This window comes from Spermophilus citellus, assembly GCF_964194105.1.
Source record: "Spermophilus citellus genome assembly, chromosome: 9".
NCBI lineage: Eukaryota > Metazoa > Chordata > Mammalia > Rodentia > Sciuridae > Spermophilus > Spermophilus citellus.
In genome coordinates this window covers 62,200,210-62,227,049 of record NC_138191.1, presented here as the reverse complement: position 1 = coordinate 62,227,049, position 26,840 = coordinate 62,200,210, and the positions used below count along the sequence as shown (strand labels likewise).

Below are 26,840 nucleotides of genomic sequence, written 5' to 3'. Positions count from 1 at the left end.
GACATCAAATGTATATGATAAAATCCAGCAGGAATTCAAAAGTTGTGATGCTGGTTGTCTCTAGCAGGGCTGTCAGAGGTTGTTAACACACTCCTTTGAGGTTTTGGCAATGGTGAATTTATGTCTAGGGTGTGGTTTTGTAATTTATATCATTTATATGGTTTGGATTTGATGCACTCCTCTCAATGTGCCATATTTCATAATTTTGAAAAACAGGAAGGGGATGTAATTTGTTAAAATCTTGCTTTGAAAGGATCAAGAGATTTTGTTGTAACTGATTAAGTTGAGATCAAGAGACATTTCAAAATAGATTTGACTCACAGAAAGGCCCTCTCCTATAGGTTCATTAAAAAAAAACAACCTTGTTTTTAAAAATGTGTTTTATATCTTTACACTTCAAACCTTTTGTTGTTGTTGTTATTAGTGAACGATGTAAAGGCTAGTTCTGATTTGATCTTTTTCTAAGTGGCCATGTAGTTGTCTCTTCCTATTTAAAAGTCCATCTTTACCTTCCATACTTCCGACATAGTCTTTTTTTTTTTCACGTTCTATTCTCTTCCATTGGTGATATGTATATTCAAGAGACATTACCAACATATCAAAATCTCTGGGACACTATGAAGGCACTACTAAGAGGAAAGTTTATTGCATTGAGCTCATTCATTAACAGAATAAAAAGTCAACAAATAAATGACTTAACATCACATCTCAAAGTCCTAGAAAAAGAACAAATCAACACCAAAAGCAGTAGAAGATAAGAAATAATTAAAATCAGAGCTAAAATCAATGTTATTGAAACAAAGGAACAGCTGAAAAAATTGACCAAACCAAAAGTTGGTTCTTTGAAAAAATAAACAAAATAGATAAGCCATGCTAACAAATAGAAAAAGAGAGAAAAATTTAAATTACTAAAATATGTGATGAAAAAGGAAATATCACAATGGCACATCTAAAATACAGAAGATAATTAGAAACTATTTTGAAAATTTATACTCCAAGAAAATAGAAAATATCAAAGACATTGACAAATTTGCAGTGGCATATGACCTACTCAAACTGAATTAGGAGGTCATATGTGATTTAAACAGATCAATTTTAAGTAATGAAATAGGAAACACCATCAAAAGCCAACCAATTAAGAAAGCAGGACCAGACATATTCTCAGCCGAGTTCCATGAGATCTTCAAAGGAAAATTAAAGCCAATACTCCTCAAAGGATTGCATGAAATAGAAAAGGAAGGAACCCTTCCAAACTCATTCTATGAGCACCATCAGAACTTGGGCTCATTACACATTATTACTATGATTCCTATTTACAAGCTCTAAAGGATTATAAATATGTAATGCAAAAATATTAAGTCACATGTAAGTTGTTACCTATTATAAGTTATGAATTAGTGAGGATTAGAGAAAAGGAAAAAGCTTTTTGTTTAGTCCTTAAGCTTATGACACAATTTCCATAGTAGTATTTCCTTTCATCCTCTAAAGATCTCCATTTCATGTTAACATTGTTTCCTTTGAACTTGGAATTTCTCTATGCAGAAGGCCAACTGAGAGTGCTGATTTGCACCACTGCCCATAGTATAGCAGTCTCCAACCAGGTAAGAACTGTGGATTGTTCCATGGTACCATTGGTGCCTCCCTGTGATGGCATCCAGCACATGACCATAAGCAGTAGTGATGCTGAACAGGGTACCATTCCATTTGACTGAGCCCATGTGATAACTTGCGATACCTAGACGCCTGGGTGACTTGCAATATCTAGAGACAAATTAGAAGACTAGGCAGAAGGCTTTGGGATTATTTAAATATTGATTGTTCCAAGTTCTTTAGTTTCTTGTTTCTTTGTGTCTTTAGTGAAAAGAAATAAGGAAGCTTTGATGTACTTTAGAGTATGATACATCGAGCAGCTTGTGGCTCAGACATTGTTCTGTGGATATGCTGGATCTGGTCTTGAAACCTTGACATTTCAGCTTGATGCATCAACTTGAGCTTTTGGGCTTCTTCCTAAGTGAAAAACAGACACACTAATACTTAGCAAAAAGTAAGGTCCGCTTCATTCTGATTGTCTAAACTATTGATTTGTCCTTATTTCCTTTAATCCACAGGAACAGTAAACAGTCCCTGAATCTCCCTGCTCCATTCACTCACTCCAGCTTACTTCTGAAGTTATTCACACTACTACTCTTCATCTACATCCAGAAACATTGTTTCAGTCCCTGAAATATTGCTGTCCCTAGAATTCCATCCTAAGGCTCCCTTCCCATTTACACTACACAAGTTCTTTGAGTAATCTTAGTCACATCTTGACCTCAATCCTCTTTCCCAACTTTCTTTTTCATTTTTAGAAAAATATTAACTGTGTTTTTAAGAAGAAATATTGTCACAAAAACAGAATGTCTAGGTGATATGCAGCCAGGAGGCATCTGAGCCTTAGATGAGGACATGTTCCAGGTCACCACACTTTGGAGGGAAAAATACAAGAAAATCTGAGGAGATCAAACACCAGAGTTTGCCCATAATGGCCTTCAGGAGAGAGCTGCAATCTCCCAAATACTCTAGGGCAGTTACTGAAAAACAGATACCTGCAGGTTCCCCGATAAGCCAGAGGGAAGATCGGGGTGTTGTCTGTCTCATCAGAGGCTCACATAGGAATTCCCTAAAAGATTTCGGAAGCAGCAACACTGTAGATCCCACTCACTGGAAAGGCACTCAGAAGACTATGAGATAATGGCCTTTAGTTATCTCCTTGGGGCTTCATTTACCACATATAAACTGGGGACAGAACAGTTCTGCTTCACGGTAAACAGATTAGATGAGTGAATGCATGCAGAGGGCTTTGTACAGCGCGTGGGAAATAAGAACTGCTGCTTATTGAGTGATAATAAACTAAAGGACTTGGTGAAATAAGCACTGAGTTCAAGGCCATCAGAACCAGATATGATTGAAGCAAGGACAAAAGCAAAGACACTGAAATATGAAATTGACATAAAAAAGTATGATAAGAGTAAAGAATTGTCCAGAGTAATTAACAAATTAATAGAAAAAGCTAGTTACTGTGGGACAGAAATACCATGGTTTATACTTAAAATTCATATTCTTACTCTATGCCAAACACCATTCTAAATGCAAATACTAATGCATTTCATTATGACAATACCCTTAGAAAATATGTGTAACCACCATTTCCATTCTAGACAAGAAGAAAAGGCACAGAGGACATAGATAACTTGCTTAAACAATGCATTTGGTAAAGGTAGAGCTCAGATGCACACCCAGCTGTCTAGCTACACGGTCCCTGTCCTTAGCCACCCTAGTAGTCTGAATCTCCCCCATGGATACTCTTTCACAGTCTTATCCTTATAGGGAAGGGACAGAAACACAGTCCTGAGATGCAACAATTGATCAATACCCGCAGACGACGTTCCTGCTCCAACTGTTGCTGTGCCAGACACTTTGCTCTTTCTATCTCTATTTGTCTTAGTTGCTGCTGATGGAGTCTCTCCTTCTCTTCCATCATTTGCCGCATATGCCTACGAATCTCCTCCACACTTTCTGCTTCAGCCTTGGCAGCCTCTGCTTTTGCACGTGCCTCTGAAGAGAAAGAAAAAATAGATAAACCTTCTAGGACAGCTCTGTCCCTCCCTTGGGCCTCCTGTTCTCATTCATTATTGTTCTAACCTATAGAGAAAATTCCCTGCCATTGTTTTTCCTTCCAGATAACCATCTGCAGCTGATCCTGCCATATTCAGATACCACCTGAGGTGATAAGAAGCTTCTTTGTCTGTCTTGCTTCAGGTGAATGATCTCAGCTCGGCCAGGACACATGAATTTCAAATTTCTGGACATGTCTTGTCTTTTTTGCATTACTTCTGTTCTCTTCTCACCTTCCATCTCCTTTTCCTTGGCGGTGAGAGCCTGGTCTGTCTGTAGAACAGCTTTACTCACAGTCTCTTTGGACTTTAAATACTTTTGCAGAGCTTCCTCAGCCTAGGAACCCCCAAAACATGCAGTTAGAACCTGGCAATGGTGATTGGCAATATGATAAAATCATGATTCCTTTTCCATCAAACATCTTTTCCTCTTAGAAGGTGCTCTGCCTGCACCTGATGGAGATGTCCATCAAGCCTCTCCACAGGTGGGGTCCCAAACCTGGCTGAGCCAATCAGAGCACCCAAGGCCACTTGCTCATAGGAGGAAAAATACTATGACTTGAATGTTGTAAAGGCTGATATGGGTGCTGACAAAGACACCTGCTCTGTCACCAGGGCTATAAAGATAGGTTGGACTTAGACCCAGCGGTATCTCTTTGTAGCCATGTGGGGTGAGTTTACTTGAAAATGAAGCCAATAGTCAGGAGAATGGAGCACACTAATGAAGTAGGATTTGGAAAGAAAAAAGGAAGCAGACAACCGCTGATGCTATTTGAACATTGGAATGTGACCATCATTTCATAGTCTAGTTGGAATTGCTTTCTTAAACACGTGAAACTAAATACCAGGCACATAATTCCCAGGCATGCTCAGTGGCAGAGTAAGTCTGAGCCAGATGACACATCAATCTCATCTCTGTTCCTGTACACATGTCCTTTCTTCTGTTCTCAATGGTTTTTGTTAAAGAGGGGCCCCAGGATTTATCATAATTAATAGATAAAACCAGGAATACCTGTATTCCTTTCCTGAATTGCTTGTGGCACTTTGTCTTCAGCTTCTCTGTCTTCTGATGGTAGAGGTTATAGCCTCCTGGTTTAGAATAAAGCCCCTGTTTCACCACTTCTTCCAGAGGACCAAAAATATCCTGAAGAAAGCTGAGCAATGAACTGAAGAGGCTACTTCATTTGCTTACAAATGTCTTTCTGCTTTGCATCTAATAGGGTCTTCAAAGGGACAGGAACCCTCAGAGATATTAGCCACACCTCAGTATTTATGGAATTTATATTAAAGCAAATCTCTATTTTTTTTTTTTGTTTAAGAAACTTCAAGGAATATAAGCAAGACTGTGCCCTTCCTGAAAACGTTTCAAGGATTTGAGAGTCTATGAAAAATGACATTTAGCTGGGCACAGTGGCACATGCCTGTGTGCCAGTGGCTTGGGAGGCTGAGGCAGGAGGTTCAGGAGTTCAAAGCCAGCCTCATCAAAAGCGAGACACTAAGCAACTCAATGAGACCCTGTCTCTAAATAAAACACAAAATAGGGCTGGGGATGTGGCTCAGTGGTGAAGTGCCCCTGAGTTCAATTCCCAGTACCCACCCATCCCCACCCCCCCCCAAAAAAAAAGAAAAAAGAAAAATTACATTTACTTTCGGGTGTGAAATTTTCTGAAAACCCTCTATTTCAATTTCTGCTTTAGAGGTGATCTTTTGACCATAGACCTCTAACCTCAAGCCCTCATTTTAAATGTAGCCTACTTTTCCATCATTTCTGACTTCAGTGTTTTCCACCCTCAAGGAGAAGGTAGAAGTGAATAATTAGCTGGAATGATGTAGGTGACTAAATTAATCCTGGATACATTATACTTTAGTTGATCCAAAGGGAAATTCTTTCTGCTTTATTAATAAAAAATACTTTGTAAATATAATGATATAAAGGGATGTACTCAATACTTTGTAAATGCAATGTGTTTAATATTTTGTAAATACAATGTTTTAAAGGAATTAAATCAATTCAAATTAGCCAATTGGTGTAACATGGGGAAGGTTGTGTGCACATTTGAAAATTTCAGATGCTTAATGTCCAGAGTACTTTTATATATTTGTTTGTTTTCAGAATGAGAGTGATAATGTGGCCACATAAGTGACCATCATTTTATAGTCCAATAGGAATTACTTTTCTTAAACAGGTTTTATTATACCTTTCAGAGCAAAGCTTTCTTTTCTATTAACCCTAATGCCCATGAACTAGAAAAACAGTTACCTATAATTGCTTCTGGAAACTTTGGTCCTCATCCTTGAAACAGTTCTTTGTGAAGATTTCTATGGCCTCTCTCTCACTGGCCCTGTGCAGGCCCAGCAGCTTCTGGAGGGTATCTGTGGGCAGCTGCATCTTCTGGCCCATCAGCCTGTCATAGTGGGCAAGAACCTTTTTTATTGCAGCTGCATTCTCTGTCTGGGCAGGGCCAGGACTGTGTTCTCAATGAAGGGCAAATCCCCACTGATAGTGTTGATGTAGGTCATCACCAATTTCTCTAGACCTTTACCAAGGAAAAGATGCTTGTGTTATTAGAAATATACTTTATTATCTATGCCATTTAATTCTGAGAACAGCCAGTTGCAGTGGTGCACACCTGTAATCCCAGGGGCTTGGGAGGTTGAGGTAGGAGGATTGAGTTAAAAGTCAACCTCAGCAATATAATAAGGACCTGAGCAACTCAGCAAGACCCTGTCTCAATGTATTTTTTATAAAAATATAAAAAAGGGCTGGGGATGTGGCTCAGTGGTTTAGTACCTATGGGTTCAAGCCTGAGTACCAAAAAGAAAACAAAAATTTAAGAACATTCATTTAACAATATACCGCCCCCAATTTTTCAGCATTCTAAACAGTATCCAAGTAGTCTACATAAATTCCTTTGGCAAATTAAGAGAGTAAGAAGTCGAATGTTTCCTTCTTTGGGAAAAGAAGCAGGGTTCAAAGAAAATAGGAAAAATGTCAAAATGTAGCTCACAGCTCATGGTCCACGTTTACTCCTTCTCTGGAGAAGTAAAAAGTCATGCACATTCATTTGATTGGAATGCTATATGGTTTCGCCTCTTTAACCTCCCTTTCTTTCCTTCTTCCTCAGTTATCCATGTTCTTCAAAACTCTTTCACTTTTCACAGATAAACCAGTATGGGAGATACCATCCTCTGAAAAAGGGCTGATTGAGCAATTTAGAACAGGTTTCCCTTATTCTTTGTTGGAACTTCCCTGTTTTACTTCTTGGCCATTTACATTCTACTTCCCTCTGTAATATAGCAGTTGTTTACAAAGTTCTGAAAGAGATGTTAGGAAACCTAGAGTCAGAAGTGTGCTTAGATATCTTTAGAGGTTCTAGACTATTTGGGCCTTAGCCCCATATTTGTATTGTATTTAGATTAGAAAAATGTGGAAACTTCCAATTATGATTTATACCAATTAGCTACAAAAACAAGTTATATAAACCAAATGTACACACAGATATTGTGGGCTTACAACCTCTCATGCTCTATGGTGAATTTAATAATATGGGAGAGAACAACTTTGATGTTTTGGACTACATGGTTAATAGCATGTGTATATATATTAATAATAGTATTTTATATGTTGTTCCCAGATGCTATCTGGATAGCATCTTTAGTGCTTCTAGAAGAGCCAGATCTCTGACACATCTTTGAATGTTTACAGTGTTTGAGCCACACACATAACTACTGTTCTACCATTGAAAACTCATCCTGTATGTACCTTTGGGATGCATTTTCTCCTACTCTGGTAGAGCCCATGACTTTTATAAAAGAAAACAATGCAAGAGTGGATCAAAACACATAGAAACAAATACACATTTTAGCTTTATTGTGAGCTAGATTTAATTTCTAATCTCTCAGCCCTGTAATTGGGTATCACATTGGCATTTCACTCATCTCTTTAAAGCTGTTTCCTAAAAGTTGGAAGTAAATGACTATATATGTATCAGTACAACTACTACCTCAAAAAAGAGATCCGCTGAAGGAAAAAAAAAGTACCAATAAGAAAAATGCCAAGAGGATATTTCAAGATGGCGGGCCAGAGGGAGGCAGCATTCTGTGTCGCTCTGTGACCTGGGACTCAAGAAGTCAGAATACTGCATCTCTGCAAGGGAGATTCCTACTTTTGCACAGGAATCACAGCCACTGTGCCCGTGCATGGCTCCAGACCTCAGCATCAAAGTAGGTCTCCCAACTACTCACCCACACAGGACTACCAGGTGCCCAGCGGGACCATCAGCACCAGCACCAGAGCAAAACTTTCGGCCACCCACCCCAGCAGAAATCCCAGATGCAGCTCCCACACAGGACACCCAACAGTTACCTACACGCTACATCTCCAGCCGCCACTCCTGTTTGGACCCTAATCAACCAACATGGGGCTCCCCCGGTCCCCTCCATCTTGGGACTCTGCAGCAACATAGTCCCCTACATGCTGTAGCCTTCCTGCACCCTGCCTGAACCAGGGAACTTTACACAGGCTCTGAAGAAAGCCACAGCCACACACTGCATGCCACAGTCTTTGAACTCATTGTCTAACTCCATAACCCGGCTACCCCCACATGACCCAACACCCCATCACTGAAAGCAGCTGCCTCCATCTTGGGTCACTTTCATTATCATCTTTAGTAGGGGCAATTCCCAGTTTGGAACTCCATCTGGCCAGGTACCCAGTTTCTAACTCCCCCCTCTCCCCAGCAGCTGCTAACCTACCACGATGACGGCCTGACACAAAACAGTTCTCAGCAAGATAGGTGAGCAAGGCACACAAAGCACTACACACAAGAACCCTGGAGACAAAGGTCCTGTATTAGGAAGCAATAAGGGAGAGGGTGAGTGTGATACAGTTTAGAGAGTAACACAGGCTCCAGGTGAGATAAGGAGATAAGACCACATCACAGGAGCAAGCCCCCCAAAAATCCTTGAGGTGAAATTTCCCCTTGGGGACCAGGGGGTGCCACACCCCACTTCCAGGTGCCCTCCACCCAGGACCAACCCTCCCTCCCTGATTACCTTCACATCCTGAGGGCAGAGATACCAGCTAACAACAGACGACCCCACCTATTGGAGGAGTAGGGAAGCAGGAAAGACACTTATCTCCAACCAAAACAGTCCATGTTTCTTCCTTTGAGATTTTTTTCTTTCTTCTCCCTCTATTCTCTCACCCTCACATCCCCAACATATGTGAAACCAAGTACTATGCATGAATTAAGATATTGAGGATGGAAATGACTGAATAGGATATTACTGTTGCATTGTATATTCTTTTTTTCCTCCAATTTTTAGTATTTTAACATTTTTAATTTTTTAAATACATATGTGTGTTTGTTTTATGTGCTCTACTGTCTTCCCACTTATTTGTCTACCCCAAATTACTTCCTCTCTCCCGCTACTAATCTTCCTCTTTAGATTTCTTTTACAATTCCTAAGATATAATAAGTCTATATCCTCACTTCTTGCCTCCTCAACATATTGTCCTACTCCGCACCCCCGGTTCTTTGTCCACCATCAGAAACTGTAAGCCTTATTACAAACCTACTGATTATATTGTGGATAATAATAGAATTCACCATTTATGTACATTGTGAACAAACTGTAAATGTCTATTAGCAACTAATGATATTGGGATGTTAACATTGTCCTTCCCCTCAAAGGAGAGGTACTGGAATCCTACAGGGGCACTACAAGCCTAAAGGGTAAAAAAAACAAAAACAAAAACAAAACAAAACAAAACAAAAAAACGTTAATGTCTTGGATCCACAGTGCTAGAACACATGAGCAACATGAAAAGACAAGGGAGGAAAGTGCCCCAAACTAATCAAGATACCACATTATTAGAATCCATGGTCAGCAGAGAGGATGAAATGACAGAGGAGTTCAGGATATACATAATTAAAATGTTCTGTGAATGAAAGGATGATATAAGAGAGTAAATATAGGCAGCAAAATATCATTTCAACAAAGAGCAACATAAACAAATACAGAAAGCAAAAAATTATTTCAATAGGAGAGAGATATTCTAAAGAAAACCCAAACAGAAATCCATGAAATGAAAGAAATAATAAACCAAATTAAAAGTTCAATTCAAAGCATCACCAACAGATTAGATCACTTGGAAAACAGGACTTAGACAAGGAAGACAAAATATTTAATCTTGAAAAGAATGTAGACCACACAGTGAAAATGGTAAGAAACAATGAGCACAACATTCAAGAAATTTGAGATAGCATAAAAAGACCAAATTTAAGAGTTATTGGGATAGAGGACGGAATTGAGTTCCAAACCAAAGGAAAGAACAATCTAGTCAATAAAATTATATCAGAAAATTTTATAACATGAAGAACGAATTGGAGAAATAAATTCAAAAGGCTTTCAGGACACCAAATGTATAAAAATCACAACAGATCCATACCAAGGCACATTATAATGAAAATGCCTAACATACAGAATAAGGAGAGAATATTAAAAGCCAGGAGAGAAAGGAATCAGATTACATATAGTGGAAAACCAGTTAGGTTATGTGCAGATTTTTCAACCCAGTCCCTGAAAGCTAGAAGATCCTGGAACAACACAGATCAAGCTCTGAAAGAAAATGGATGCCAACCAAGAATCTTGTACCCAACAAAATTAAGCTTTAAATTTGATGATGAAATAAAAATATTCCATGATAAACAAAAGTTAAAAGAATTTACAGCTAGAAAACCTGCACTACAGAACATCCTTGGAAAAAATATTCCATGTAGAGGAAATGAAAAACAACAATAAAAATCAGCAGAGGGAAGTAGTACAATAAAGAAAAAGTGAATCAAAGGAGAAACAAAGCCAAGTTAAGTATCAAAAATAAACAAAAATGGCTAGGAATACAAGTTATATCTCAATAATAACCCTAAATGTTAATGGCCTAAACTCACCAATCAAAAGACATAGACTAGCTGATTGGATTTAAAAAAAGACCCAATAATATGCTGCCTCCAAGAGACTCATCTTATAGGAAAAGACATCCACAGACTGATGGTGAAACGATGTGAAAAATCAAACCACTCACATGGATTGCATAAGCAAACAGGGGTTTCCATCCTCATATCAAATAAAGTAGACTTTAAGCTACAGTTAATCAAAAGGGATAAAGAGGGATATTTCATACTGCTTAAGGGAACCATACACCAACAAGACATGACAATTATACATATATATGCCCCAAACAATGGAACATCTGTGTTTATCAAGCAAACTCTTCTCAAGTTCAAGAGTTAAACTGACCACAACACAATAATTTTGGGTGACTTTAACACATCTCTTTCACCACTTTCAAACAAAATCTAAACAAAGAAACTATAGAACTCAATAATACAATCAATAACTTAGACTTAACTGACATATATAGAATATTTCAACCTTCAATGAGCAAATACACTTTCTTCTCATCAGTACATGGATCCGTCCCTAAAATGGATTATATACTGTGCTACAAAGAAGCTCTTAGCAAATACAAAAAAGTAGAGATACTGCCCTGCATTCTATCAGATCACAATGGAATAAAATTAGAAATCAATGATAAAATAAAAAAATAAAAATTGCTCCAACACTGAGACTAAATAATATGCTACTAAATGAACAATGGGTTTCAAAAGACATCAAGGACGAGATTAAAAAATTCTTAGACGTAAATGAGAAAACTAATATAACATATCGAAATCTCTGGGACCCTATGAAGGCAGTACTCAGAGGAAAGTTCACTGCATGGAGTTCAATACTTAAAATTTGAAAAAGCCAACAAATAAATGACCTAACATTATATCTCAAAGCCCTAGAAAAAGAAGAACAAGTCAACACCAAAAGCAGAAGAAAGGAAATTATTAAAATCAGAGCTGAAATCAATAAAATTTGAAATAAAAGAAACAACTGAAAAAATTGACAAAAGAAAAAATTGGTTCTTTGAAAAAATAAATAAAATTGACAGACCTTTAGCTACACTAATGAAGAGAAGGAGAAAGAAAACTCAAAGTAATAACATACATAATGAAAAAGGAAATATCACAACAGAAAGTAAAGAAATATAGAAGATAATTTGAAATTATTTTGAAAATTTGTACTCCAATGTAATAAAGAATACTGAAGGCATTGACAGATTTCTAGAGTCATATGATTTGCTCATTTTGAATCAGGATAACACACTCAATTTAAACAGATCAATTTCAAGCAATGAAATAGAAGACACCGTCAGAAGCCTACCAACCAAGAAAAGTCCAGGACCGTTTGGATACACAGCTGAGTTCTACAAGACCTATAAAAATAACTAATACCTATACTCTTCAAATTATTTTGTGAAATAGAAAAGAGGGAGCACTTCCAAACTTACTCTATGAGGCCAATATCACCCTGATTCCAAAACCAGGCAAAAGACACATCAAAGAAAGAAAACTTCAGACTAATATCTCTAATGAATATAGATGCAAAAATTCTCAATAAAATGCTGGCAAATCGAATACAAAAAAATATCAAAAAGTTTGTGCACTGTGATCAAGTGGGGTTCATCCCAGGGATGCAAGGTTGGTTCAATATATGGAAATCAATAAATGTAATACATCACAACAATAGACTTAAAGATAAGAAACATATGATCATCTGAATAGATGCAGAAAAAGCATTCAACAAAATACAGCACCCATTCATGTTCAAAACACTAGAAAAACTAGGGATATAACAGGAACATATCTCAACATCATAAAAACTATCATGCAAGCCCCAGGCCAACATCATTATAAATGGAATTAAACCAAAGAAATTAGGAATTAAACCAAAGACACTGCATACATTAGAAGAAAAAGTAGGTCCAAATCTTCATCATGTGGGATTAGGCCCCAACTTCCTTAATAAGACTCCTATAGTGCAAGAATTAAAATCAATAATCAGTAAATGGGATGGATTCAAACTAAAAAGCTTCTTCTCAGCAAAGAAACAATCTGTGAAGTGAATAGAGAGCCTATATCTTGGGAGCAAAATTTTACTATTCCCACATCAGGTAGAGCACTACTTTCTACGGTATATAAATAACTCAAAAAATTAAACACCAAAACCACAAATAGCCCAATCAATAAATGGACCAAGGACCTGAACAGACACTCCTCAGAAGAGGATATACAATCAAATATATGAAAAAATGCTCATCATCTCTAGCAATTAGAGAAATGCAAATCAAAACTTTACTGGAAGATTTCATCTAACTCCAGACAGAAGGGCAGCTATGAAGAAAACAAACAACAATAAGTGTTGGTGAGGATATGGGGGAAAAGAAACACTCATACATTGCTGGTTGGACTGCAAATTGATGCAGCCAATATGGAAAATAGTATGGAGATTCCTTGGAAATCTGGGAATGGAAACCCCATTTGACCCAGCTATCCCACTCCTCTGTCTATACCCAAAGGACTTAAAAACAGCATACTACAGGGAAATAGCCACATCAATGTTTATAGCAGCACAATTCACAATAGCTAACTTGTGGAACCAACCTAGATGCCATTCAGAAGATGAATGGATAAAGAAAATGTGGTAAATATACACAATGGAATATTACTCGGCATAATAAAAGAGAATAAAATCATGGCATTTGCAAGAAAATGGATGGAGTTGGAGAATTTTATGCTAAGTGAAGTTCGTCAGTCCCAAAAAAGCCAATTGCCCAATGTTTTCTCTAATATAAGAATGCTGATTCATAGTAGGGTTGGGAGGCAGAACATGGGAGGATTCGATGACCTCTAGATAGGGCAAAGGGGTGGGAGGGGAAGGGACTGGGCATGGGGGTAAAAAAATATGGTGAAATAAGATGGCCATCATTATCCTAAGTGCATGTATGAATACATGAATGGTCTGAATATACTTTGCATACAACCAGAGATATGAAAAATTGTGCTCTATATGTGTAATATAAACTGTAATGCATTCTGTTGTCATATATTACAAATTAGAATAAAAAATAATTTAAAAAAGGAAAAATGCCAAGAAATATAAGAAAATGCTCTGAAATGTTGGCAAGAGATTCTCCAGAAAAAAAAAAAAAATTCTTTTTGAAGCATATGAGTCTAGCTCAGGTTTTGTTTTGATTGTTGTTGTTTTGTTTGCTTTTGATTTATTTTGTGTAGGGAAAAAAAAGGGATGGATCAAGAAGATACCTAGATATCAAACAAATATGAGATGCATGAGCATGTGCCATGATTAGAAGTTCAGAGGAGGGAGGAGTTCCAAGGAGTCACAAAGTTTACAGACTAATATTGAGGATCAGTTTGGGAGCTGTTGAATTAAGCCATTCCTAATGTTGTAGGGACAAAAGAGGCAAGGCACCAAAGATAGCAGTTTTATTTGGCTGCAGCCAGGTTCAGAGGGACAGCCTTTGCTATAATCAATCAATCCCCTGAACCCCGAGTTCAGGGAGTTTCAGAGTTTTATACCCAGTGTGTAAGTGGAGGGGCTCAGAAGTTCACAGTCTTCAGAAGTTCACATAAAAGCAGCTTTTTCTCTCACTGTTTTGTGCAAGTTAACACTTCAAGGACAACACCTGAGAAGGGGAGAGCTTCTTCTCCCCTTTCTTTCCTCCCCCTGCCAGCTGTTACCATGGAGCTCAATTGTACTTAAAAATGTAGACATCTCTGTGAAGCCCAGCTCAAGGCCAGAGGCCTTGTTTGCACATTTCTTCAAAGTACTATACTTGATATGTTTGTGAAAAACTAGTAAGGGGGTGTCCAGCACCTGGAGTGCTGATATCTTCTTGGCCAGTGGTCAAGTAAACAGGGTGACAAGAAAATAGGAAGTTTATCTACATTGGACTCTTTTGCAGAGACTCTTTTGCTGACAGTCCCAAAATCAGCCATGATGAAAGAGGGCTTTTCTGTGGAGAAAGGGGTGCCCACTTCACTAACAGCAGAGACAACAAAATAGAAGAAATAGAAAACCAAAAAGGATTAACAGGTGAGTGTGCCAAGGGGGAAAAATAAGTAAATATTATATTTAGAGGAAGAAATCTAACTTCAAAATAAAAGAAAATGACAAAAACTATATTGCTGTTTTCAAGAAACTTCTTCACTGTTCATTTTGTTTTTTCAATTTTCTTTCTTTCTTTCTTTTTCTTTTATCAGTGTTAATAAGCTATTTCCATGGTATCTCATTCTTGCTCTTTCTCGTGAAAACATTGAAAAGTTCTTCAAACTGTCAGATTGCAGGTGAAACCAGATTAACCAAGTGTCAGCGAAGATAAAGATAACTTAAAATTGCAAATATGAACCCTGGAAGAACCTTAAATGGCAAAGGAAGAAAAATAGTATTAAGGCATTTCAAACTCTCTGTTAGTCCCCGCTAGTATTGTGTCTAATTCAGCAGGGAAAAGGAAGAAAAAAAAAAAAAAAAAAAAACCTTACCAGACAACTAATGAATTCTGCTGCCTGTCAGAACACCAAAGTTCACTTTACTCCTGCTGTGTTTCATAGGGCCCTTCATGCAAAGCTGCACCCAGTCCTGATAGATGTTTCTTTCCCGTCCCCGGAGTCCGCGGTGCGATTGGCGGAGGCGCCATATTGGAAGGTACAAAACTCCAGAAACGCGAGTGACACACACACACAAAATACCCTAGATCGGTTCATTCCCGCATCTTTAAGGGCCCCCGAACGGTATCCAGAGGACTACCTGGACAGCGGGGCCGTGGCGGGACCTGCGGGGAAGAGCGCCTGCGCAGCCGCAGGAGCGATGGGGGCGGGGAAGGCAGCGGCTCCTGTCTCACCATAACCTGCCGCTTCCTCGTGAGCTGCCGGTTCCCTCGACTTCCTGGGTATTTTAAAAACTAACTGAATCTTGGTAAATCCCTTCCCACCCGCTGCCCGCGATCTTACCTTATCTACGTAAAATCCGGAGCAGAGCTCTTTTAGAACAGGCAGAAAAGCTGCTTTAAGAAGGGCTTGGTCAGGGTCAGTACCAACACTTGTCCTTTACTTATAGCTGTGATGAATTCTGATGAGCGTCTTCCCACAGTCCTGGGGATTTTCCTTCTTCTCCATCTCCCACCTCCCAGCAGACCCTTGGATGTGGAGTATAAGCACGCCAAAAGTCAGAAGAGGTTTTCAAACTTCTCCACAGGAAACTGAAACCACAGACTCAATTCAGTTACTAGATGGTGCCCAGGGGATATTCTGAGCACCTCTTGTGGAAGGTTTGGATATATTTGGCCTAATTTTCCAGAAATTGCAAAGCGTTCCTGAAGAAGAAATGTTACTAAGGAGAGCTTTTGCAAGTTTTCCAAGTGTGTTTTATTTTGCCTCTTTTGGAATATGATGATATTTACCTCCAGTTGGGAAGAACATATTTTTTGAGGTCTGGTTTTCTGAAAAGGTAGATGCAGTCACATAGGAGTGAGTTTGTTGCTTTTACGGTAGGTTCCATAGTTGAGAACTTTAATTTACAGGAAATCACAAAAGGTCTTGGCACTTAGTACACATTAAATGCAGGCAAGGACATTATTTTCTAAACATCTGCTATATTCCACGCACAGTGTTCACTAGTTTATGTGGAGTAAATATTCCACAAATATTTCCTCCCAATTTAAAAGAGCTAAGGCCCTGAGAGATTTTGTAACTTGTTCAAAATTATAGAGCTACCAATTAACTGATCTTAAGTTTCAAACCCAAGCACTCCTTGAGGTCCTCTGGTTTGTGGTGTGTATTCTCATGATTGTCACCAGTACCATGATTCTTTTTAATGATTAAATCTCAGTTTATTCTGTCTTTGGTTCTTTTGGAGAAGGGGGCAGTACTGGGGATTGAACCCAGGGCTTCATGCAGGCTAGGCAAGTGCTCTACCACTGACTACATTCCCAGCCCATAGATCTCAATTTATTCTGACAACAATGCTACAGGACTGTTGCTTTTATCTGTAACTTAAAATAAACACAGGGGTTCTTAGACTGTGTTTCCTGAGGTTCCAGTCCTGAGCCGAGGATTTGAGATTGAGGGACTTGCTAAGAAGGTGATCCTACAAAGCAGAGTAGCAGAGAGAGAAAGAGAAGATGGGAAGAGAATAAAACCAAGTTACAGAGTCAGAAGGTCATTTTGTGAGCCCATCCCCGTGAGCTAACTCTAAGAAACAGTATAAAATCTGCCTGGGAAGCTGTCCTTTAGGATGGGGGCTTTTGCCTTCCATTTCCTTTCACATCTGAATGGGGATTGCTACTGGGAGCAATGACCCTCCAGCATTACTGGCCTGGCCCACATGTGGGTTGAAAGCAATTGCTCAGAAAGGGTGTCTCTGATGTTTGCTGTAAGATGCCATTGGAATGTGCAGAAAGGGTAAGTGACATGGGGAGATGGTTGGAACACCCACACCATCTGTGAAGACCCCTTTCTCTCTGCCCAGATCTCCTCATACTTCACAGAAAATCCACTTCTTTTTCTTCAAGACTTCTTCAAATGTTTGCCTAGTCATAATTTTTTTAATGTATCTACTATAGGAAAGCCTAAGCTATAGTCCTCATTATTGCCATTGATTTCATGTCATAATTGATATTCAAGATCTTTCCCTTTTCTACCCATTCTAAATTGTTTATACTTAGCCAGAAGTTCTTCTCATACATTCATGAAGGACCAAAAAAAAAAAAAAAAACCAATCTGATTCTTGTTCCAGTTAGGTATGCTTGCTTCCAGTACATTTGAACAGACCACAGAAATAACACAAGACTCCTAATGAATCCTTGAGAACCGACTGTTTCCATCATGCACAATCTCCTCATTTAAATCATGGTCAGTTAACTCTGCCAGTAAAACAACCTCATTCATTGCCTGCTAGTTAGTCTAATAGGAAGTTTACAACATAGCCACATGGCAGCTATAGATTTAAATTTAGTGCAACCTTACTATGACCCTTGGGAGAAATACTGCTTAACTCCACCCTGATAATCAGATCTCTAGTTCACTAGGAACTCAAGAAGTGTTTGGAGGATCAGAGATTCACAAATGAGTCCACAGGGAACATTTCTACTTTAATCCCTTGGTTCCCAGGCATATATATATTTTAGCAGCCTGCAATGACTGTTCGTTCATCAATTATATGCTACACCTTGAATGCCATTGAAAACTCCCACAGTGTGTCTTAGCTATATCACTAAGTGGATATTCCATTTTTCTATAAACCTGACAGTTTCTCCATGATGTACTAGTGCATCCTTGGGCTATACTCACATTGTAATGCCTATTTTCTGTAAAGTCAAAAACTTGTCTAAGATGATGTATATCAGGGTCAGACACTATGAATCCTTCAATATCTGCTGTCCATAATTCTCTAAGCAGGGAAGGCCAATACATAATCAGAATTCATATCAATTCCAATAACAAAATTGCTGCCACCTCCAGGGTACAAAGGTCCTGGTGTGACTATCATGCTATCTAATAGCTAGTTGATCTCAATGAAGAAATGGATTGTGTTGAAACATCAGTGTCAATCTTTGTTGCTTTCAGGCCAACATTAAATATTTGGTGAAATGAACTTTGTTGAGAGAGATCCCAGGCTGTAGGTAATTGCAAAGACTCCATTACAGCTATCATGTCTACTCTGTACAATCACTGGGTAAGTGAGGACAAACTCGGGTCTAAGGTAACCACCAGATGGGTCAGCTTGTTTCCCTAAAGTATATACCATCTGGTCACCATTGACCTAAGAAATAAGTGTCTACATATTAACAAACCCACTCCTGTGCACTCACTTCCTTATTACCAATCATTCACTTGTGCTCCTTATAAGCCAAGCATAACCAGAGAAACCATTTATCACTGCTCAAGACTCTGTAGAGCCTTACTTCAGTTTACTCTCCTTTTGTACAAAATTGATGACCAGTTGAACTGCTTAACATCTGTTCATAGACAATAAATCTAAATGTAGGTGTCTTTGGGGTCCATCTCTAACTGACAAAGCAACTTATTTTCCATTTAGGTTCTATAAAAAGGAAAACTCAAACACTAGAATTGGTAATGTCATACCCTGAGTGGAGGTTGTCGCATGTGTTGAACTTCTTGTACATAGTTTCAAGTTTCTTTTTGTTCCATGTTTTATAATGTCGGTGGCTTTGTAGAGCTATCACTGGGGGAATTTTCTCCTGGAATGGTGCTTTATGTCTTCACTGCTTCAGTAATGTGGGGCCCAACAAAGATTCATCTGACAGTCTTACATATATGATCATTTTCTTCCCAGAATTGTAAGGGTGTTGATATCCATGAGGATGGGAGCCAATAAATTTTTTTTCCATACTGTTTCCTGTAGGTTCCCCTCTGAGATGCCTTGCATACAGTATTCCAGAGAGAACTCTTCAGGTGGATTTGCAGTTACTCACAGTGGTAACCAACTCAATAAATTAGTTTTTTATTAACCTTTGTTCCTTCCTTGCTTGACTTGCTGCTCCTCTACCCAGATCCCTTATATTTTATCTGCTCATCACTTTTTTAAAAAGAAAACTCTTTTCATTCAGACCTTTCTCTCGGGCTTTAAACTGAGGGGATCCCAGGGTATGGCCAACAGTAATGGACATACTAACAAGCAGCTCTGTTTTGGAAATGTGGATTAGAAATATGTAGGGACTTCAAATGGCATTTATAAATGGGATCTGTAGGGTTGGCCCAAGATGATTATAGTTAGGCTTCCTCGTCAAGCTTTCTGGTGGGCTATTTTTAGGATGCAGCCGAGGTCATAAACACCTTGATGCAGCATATGTACTCAGAGTCATAAACATGTGCTCTTGGGCATGGCCTCACTTATTTAATCTGTTAGCAATATGCCTCTTTTTTGGCCAGCATATAAAAAGGCCTCTGGAATGACTGGGGTGGGGGAAAATATTGCTGCCTCCAAACAAAGTATGTCTACTATCACAACTGCACCTGGCATGTTCTTTTCACCTGCCAGAATCCTCAATCTGTTTTCAGTGTGTGAGACCATGAAGGACAGGCCCATGTCTCTAACTATCCTCAACCAGGCCACAGATTGTGGACCTGTAGACCAGTGCACTTATCATCTGAATACAACAGAATATTTTCAGTTGGAACCACTTGGAGCAGAAGTATCTCACAGCCAAACTTGACCCAAATTTCTGACCAAAATACTAATTAAATCACTATGAGAAAATATTTTTTAAGTCACTATCTTTCGGAATAAATTTTAAGCAGCAATGCGCCACTGCTTAAACACTGGTAGTTATAATTTACCTTGATTACAATGAGGAACCATAGTTACTTCTTCACAGTAGAGGTATAAGGAGTTTATTTGGAATACAGGGCACGGCATAGCTTTTCTGTGGTCCATGTTGAACCGACAGAACCAGCAGCCACAGTTCAAAATCAATGTCACTGAGAATTAAGACTTCTTAAGGTGATGATTGGGTTCACTTCACAAAGAACAAAGAACATCTGGAGTGTCCCTGAGAATAAGGAAACCTACTAAGCAGTACTATAATCTGAGTATATGTGTCACTCCAGATGTCCCCAAGGTGACAGTATTAGAGGTGGAAGCTTTGGATAAATAATCAAATCATGAATGTTCTGCCCCCATGAATGGTGTTTGTTATTACAACAGATGTCAAAAGGGACAAACAAATCATTTTACCATCCCCCATGTCAGGACACAGCAGCTAGGGGCAATGTTGGATGCAGAAAGTGAACCCTGAGCAACAACTCAATCTTGGACTCTCCAGGGTCCAAAATTGAGGGAAATAAATTTCTATTCTTTATAACTTTCAAGTCTATAGTTGTTAGACCAACTGGAATGGACCAAGGCAAGTGGGAAGAGATTCAGATTCAGATGAAGAATATCACACTTAAAATCATTCCTGTACAAACTAGAAGATAAGCCTGTGGGATCAGTCTTCATCCCAAAGGGATGGAAGTTGATGAATAAATGCTTTTCTTTCTTGACTTCTTGGGGTTGGAGTTCTGAAATGCATTTTGTGCCATTCCCCAAAATATTCCAGTGGAAAAGAATGGCTCTAACACAGCTGCCTAAGTCTTTTTTTTGTGCACATCTTGCTGGCATGGGTCCTAGATGCTGTATGTGGAGATATAAGATCTGTTTGCCTGGTGAGGTTTTGATCTTGTTTTGATCCCATCCCTTTTTTCTATGCCTCAGTTCCTCCCTATTAGAATGGAAAGGTTGACACTGTGCCATTACTTATTAGATATATGTAACATGCTTTTGGTTTTTATAGAGTTTCATAGCCAATAGTTTTCCAAGAGTGTCAAAAGAGACTTTGGATGTGGATATTTGGGCAATCTGAAACTGTTAAGAAAATAATACTATTAGTAATGGACTGAATGCATTTTGAGAATGGACATGAGCTTTTGAGAATCAGGAGCAGAATATTTTGGTTTGGATATGAGGTATACTCCAAAGGGTCCTGTGTTAATGCAGGAATTATCAGAGGTAAAATGATTATAGATTATGAGAACTGTAAAGTAATCCTAGTTTCAATGTCTAAGTCAGTGGTAAAACACTTTTATTGGAAAGTTCACCTTTAAGGTGAATGTGTAAACACTCTTTCCTAACATAGCTTTTTAATTGTACTCTTCTTACATAGCATCAAAGTAATTTTCATGATCAAGTTTTTCAATTGTCTTTATATAAAATTGAAAAATGCTATTTTTTTCCTTCAACTCTTGAGGGCATATTATACTGGTAAAATGTAATCCAATGTGAGAACCACTGAACATGTAAAGAAAGACAGAGCAACCTTCTCAGTTCTTAATAAAACTTTATCTTTAAAGTTCTAAATCTAAAATGTCAGTGTCTTTATATCTGTCTGTCTGTCTGTCTGTCTCTCTCTCTCTCTCTCATATATTTTGTTTGTTTTCATTTTGTTCATGCAGGTATGTAGATATGACTCTAGAAAAGAAGATACTCAGGCTTATTTGTTCTTTCTGACCATAAAGAAGATTTAGGATCATTATTTGATAACAGAAGAAAAAAAGCAAATTTAGCATCATTCTTCTCGCTCCATGATTTCAAACTGTTGCAAGAAAGAACATCTCTTAAAATGATATTCGGTAAGCCTCATAAAAGTTAAAATATTGATTAAGGAAAGCTTGTTGAAATAGTTTCCTAAACTGATAGTTTAATGAGATTTTATTTAACTGAAATAAAGTTATTCTCTGCTCCATTAGTTGAACCCCCGAAATAAATGTAGTATCTTCTTTAGAAACAGTTTTGCTTGGGCTGGGGATGTGGCTCAAGCGGTAGCGTGCTCGCCTGGCTAAAAAATAAATATTAAAAAAAATTCTCTCTCTCTCTCTCTCTCTCTCTCTCTCTCTCTCTCTCTCTCTCCTCTCTCTCCTCTCTTTAAAAAAAAAAGAAACAGTTTTGCTTTAATTTGTGGTTTTCTTTGTTTGTTTGTTGTTGTTTTTACATGTACTCAATTTGGGGTCTGGAGAATATGCTCAGACAGGAATAGTATCACTTTTTTGATATCCATGTGAGATAGCTATGCAGAGTCTGCTAAAACTGAAATGTCACAGCAATATTGAGACAGACTTTCTAGCATACTAGACCTTACATAAAGATCAATGTCATTGCTGAACGTCACTGATGAAAGTTCAGGCTTGTGGTACTTTCAAGGTAGCTATCCATAAAAACCAAACTCAAATCCAGCTGAAGTATGATGACTCTGAAGCCTTACTTGCCCCAGACATCTTAATACAAAAGAGGTGTTTCTATTTCCAACACAAATATTATCATACAATTCTCAACTATTTCTTCAGCAATGAATGATTTAAAAAATTGTGAGACACATGGGAAAATGAAGTTAAAACTATTGATTTTAAAGAGCTAAAGCAAGCAACATATATAGAATTATATATTATGATGAATTATATATGTATGATGTCTAAGGATTCTAGCAGGAAGGTGATCAATATACATGAACAGATGTGGATTTGCAGCAGGAAAGTGGAAATTGTTAACAGTCAGATGGAAACTCTGTAAACACAAATCACAATATTAGTGATGAAGAATTCTTCAGTGGGCTCAACAAAATACTACACATGAACATAACAGAGAGAAGAATCAGAGCCCTTGAAAAAGGTCAATAGAAATTAACTAAACAGCAGCACAAAGAGATTCATGAGTACAATCATTGATAGCTGAGTTCCCAGTAGCTTGGGGCATCCCCAAAAGCAATGTCAAAGAGTTTACTGCAAATATGATTGGGATTCCAAAAGACAAAATGGAAAGGGAAGAGAACATGGCTGAGAGCTTTCTGAAACTACTCGAAGACAACAAACCACAGATCCACAAGTTCAGAGAACCTGAGCAGAATAAATGCAAGGAAAACACACTCATGCACATCATATGCAACATAATAAAACCTAATATAAAGTAAGCATTTTGGAGGCAACTAGAGAAAATGTTACATATGAAGAATTAAAAATAAAAATAGGAGCAGTTATTTATGGAAACTCTACAAGTGAGATAAAATAGAAAAACATCTCTAAGATATTGAATAGAAAATGGCAATTCCAAATTCTTTACCTAGTGACAATGTTTGTAAATAAATGTAAATACAGAGTTTTTAAAATTGTTATTTTATTTTTTATTAGAGCTTAATGGTTACACATAGTTTCTGGGTTCATCCTGATAAACTCAAACACGAATGAAAATCCATTTCAGTTCATGATCTCCATCTCCCCTCACACTTCCGCTCCCCTCTCTTCCTCTATACTACTAGCCTTCGTTTTACTTGTCTATTAATTGTAAATACAGAGTTTTACAAATTATAAAAACAATGAAAACCAATATTAATGGATTAAATGTAATCCAAGAAAAAATATGGTTTTTTTCTGGGAGGTACAGAATGATCCAAAAAATTTATATAGATATGCAAATGTTTAAGTACAGCCAGGAAATTTTTGATGAACATTGTAGAAAGACTGAGCACAGTAGAAATAAGACATAATTCTTGTGATTCTTTAGTTTGTAATACATCATTATATCTGTGCTTGAGTGGGTCAACAGGCCCAAAGAATTGGGAGAGTTGCAAAATAAACAGTCATATATTGTTATCAAACTTACAATTTCTTCATGAGTTTGGAGACTAAGTCTATCTTCTGTTTAAATTGTTTTGGGAAAATAGGTCATCCTTTTTTCAGAAAAATACTTTGAACCCATAATTCACACTACATAGATCTTAAATTTTTACAGAAATTTATACAGATACATATGAAGGTCAAATGACACACATTTAGAAAAATATTTAGATAAGGAGCCATGTCGATAGATGTGAAGATACACACAGGCAATCACACATACATCCCTCCTACCATAAAGTAAAATGTTGTTGACTACAGTCAAAAATTCTTTTCAAAAAAATCCCATAAAAGGTGTTAAAGCAAATCACAGAATGAGAAATGACACTGACACATCATATAACACACAGGAAACTCATATCCTTTATATTTAAGGAACACCTAAAAATCAAGAAAAAGACATCACAAAACATGAAAAAGAACTAGTGTACAAACACATGAAGAAGTGTTGCAGCTAATTTATTTGAGAAAAATGCAAATTAATGTCTCAATAAGATACAACACATTACCATATACAGTACAGCCCCTGTACTTCAAAATGTGAGCAATTTTGGTGTGGAAACCATCATATTATGCAAGAAAGACTCTGAGGTCATGGCTAACCTTATGTAGAAGGACAAGATTCACTTCCTCTAACCTAGGAAGTCCATTCCTAGGGGCGTTACACAAGGGAATTGTGCATGTATACACACACACACACACACACACATACACATTTCAAAATCAACTGATTTATATTTCAGAAAAGATAAACCTGAGAATTTATATATTTATCAATAGTATAATAAACAAAGTCATTTTATTATATACAATATATATATTTCCAACTACACAATGAAATAGAAGAATCTTATTGATATCTTTTTGGAAATGAAGCAAAGTACAAAAGAAGACATGCAATAAGATCTGATTTATCTAGAAAGAAGGTCAAACTAACTTACATTATTTCAGACATCATTTGTATATGATATAATCCACGAGGAATTCAAAAGTTGTGATAATGGTTGTCTCTAGTAGGGTAGTCAGAGGTTGAAATACACTCCTTGGGGTTTTAGCAATGCTCAATTTATGTTTCTGGGGTGTGATTTTTGTAATTTATATGCTTTATATTTGATGTACTCCTCTGAATGTGTCATATTTCATAATTTTGAAAAACAGAGAAGGGGATATAATTCGTCAGAATCTTGCTTTGAAAAGGATCAAGGGATTGTGTTATAACTGATTGAGATATAGGATCAAGAGAAGTTTCAAGATACTTTTGGCTCATAGAAAGGCCCTCTCCTATAGGTTCATAAAGAATATAACCTTGGTTTTCTTAAATACAGTTTATATTGTTACACTTTAAACTTTTTTTGTTGTTGTTGTTTCAGTGTAGAATGTAAGATCTGGTTCTGATTTGGTCTCTTTCTAAGTTTGCCATGCAGTTGTCTCTTTCTATTTAGAAGTCCACCTTTATTCTCCATACTTCCTATAGAGTTTATTTTGGACTTTCTATTCTGTTCCATTGGTGATCAATACATTCAAGAGTCATTATCACATTTTTAACCTTTATTTTTAACAATGTATCTGCTTTTTGTGTTGAGTACTTTTATGTTGTTTTCACACTATGCTTTTGGTTTTCATTCTTTCAGTAATTCTCTCTAAATTTTAACATATTATTTACTATTATTTTATTAAGCATGACAAGAAAGATAATATCAAAATGGTTATTAATGTGGGGTCCAGATCCAAAAGGCTCCTGTGGTATTGCCTTGAGATGACATAATTATCTTCAGTGCCTTAAATTTAATAACTTTAATAATAGTCCCACTAATAAAAATAAAAATGTTTTAAGTAATGATAATTACAATAAAGCAATACTTCATGTTCATAGGATTTTGTGAGCAATAGATGTGTTATTACAGGGACCACAACTGGCACATGGTGAATCCTGAAAAAATACTAGCTGCTATTACAAACTACTTATGATGCTAAGAAATAAAGAAGTTGTACATGTTTACTATTGCTGTTGTAACAATCAACTACCAACTAAGTGACTCAAAACAATAATAGTGAGATCTGAGTTTCTAAAAAACATTTCAGTAATAATAAATTAAAATGCTCAGAGAAAATGGCACATGTGGTATAGAAGCTTCTATTATATGACAACATAGAACTTGAGAAATGTTGGAAATAAACATTTACTCAGGACGCTCAGTAAAATTATCTCTTAAAATATGCTAGAAAGGGCTGGTGTTGTAGCTCAGTGGTAGAGCACTTGCCTAGCACTTGTGAGACCCTGAGTTCGATCCTTAGCATCACATTAAGATACATAAATAAAATAAAAGTACTGTATCCATCTACAACTACAAAAAATAAAAATACATATGTTACAAAAAGAAAGAAAGAAAGAAAGAAAGAAAGAAAGAAAGAAAGAAAGAAAGAAAGAAAGAAAGAAAGAAAGAAAAAGAGCAAGGGCCGGGGTTGTGGCTTAATGGTAGGGCCCTTGCCTTGCATGGGTGATGCACTGGGTTAGGTCCTTAGCATCACATAAAAATAAAAAATAAAAACAGTATCATATCCATCTACAACTAAAATAATATTTTAAAAATACAAGCTTATACCCTACAATTCTGGAAATCAGAAGTCTGCGAGGCTAATCTCAGGCATTAGCAAGTTTGTGATTCATATGAAAACTCCAGGAGAGAATCTATTTCCTCACTTTTCATTATACTTAAATGATTTAATCATTTAATTTCATGATAATAAGATCAGTGGGGTCAGAAATACATAGTCTAGTCTTAGTAGTTCTAAAAAACTGTCCCTGTTCATCTTTCAGTGCCTTTTCTTGTCATTTTGTATCCAATGACACAGTTCTATTCAAGGTGACAGAGTATGTGGGGACACATGGGAGTCAAGGAAGCTGGTGGGAAGGAAAGTTTGTGGACCACTGGTGGAAGCAACTTGCCCCTTCTAGAGTTTTCTAACGGGAAGACCTCTTATTTGGTGGGGAGATACTAGAGAAGTGTTAGTGAGCTAGATGACAGATTATTTGTAGTGTGGTCTAGACTAACAG

At 37.4% G+C, this 26,840-nt stretch overlaps 1 protein-coding gene across 1 annotated transcript; it reads right to left on the bottom strand.

Annotated features, from left to right (window-relative positions):
- Window positions 1-1,082: 1,082 nt before the first annotated feature.
- LOC308656518 (uncharacterized protein) lies at window positions 1,083-15,381 on the bottom strand. The gene is made up of 7 exons (XM_081307694.1): window positions 15,107-15,381; window positions 6,662-6,968; window positions 5,914-6,190; window positions 4,666-4,876; window positions 3,888-3,990; window positions 3,413-3,594; window positions 1,083-2,007 (listed from the first exon to the last, which is right to left on the bottom strand). Exons 5-7 carry the CDS (start codon window positions 3,892-3,894, stop codon window positions 1,888-1,890), a joined length of 309 nt encoding a protein of 102 aa, XP_081163820.1. The 5' UTR covers window positions 3,895-3,990; window positions 4,666-4,876; window positions 5,914-6,190; window positions 6,662-6,968; window positions 15,107-15,381; the 3' UTR covers window positions 1,083-1,887.
- Window positions 15,382-26,840: the final 11,459 nt, after the last annotated feature.

Coding starts and splice junctions, on each gene's coding strand:
- LOC308656518 (XM_081307694.1), bottom strand. Junction 2,008..3,412: donor AGCAGGAACGTCGTCTGCGG/GTATTGATCAAT, acceptor TTTTTCACTTAG/GAAGAAGCCCAAAAGCTCAA.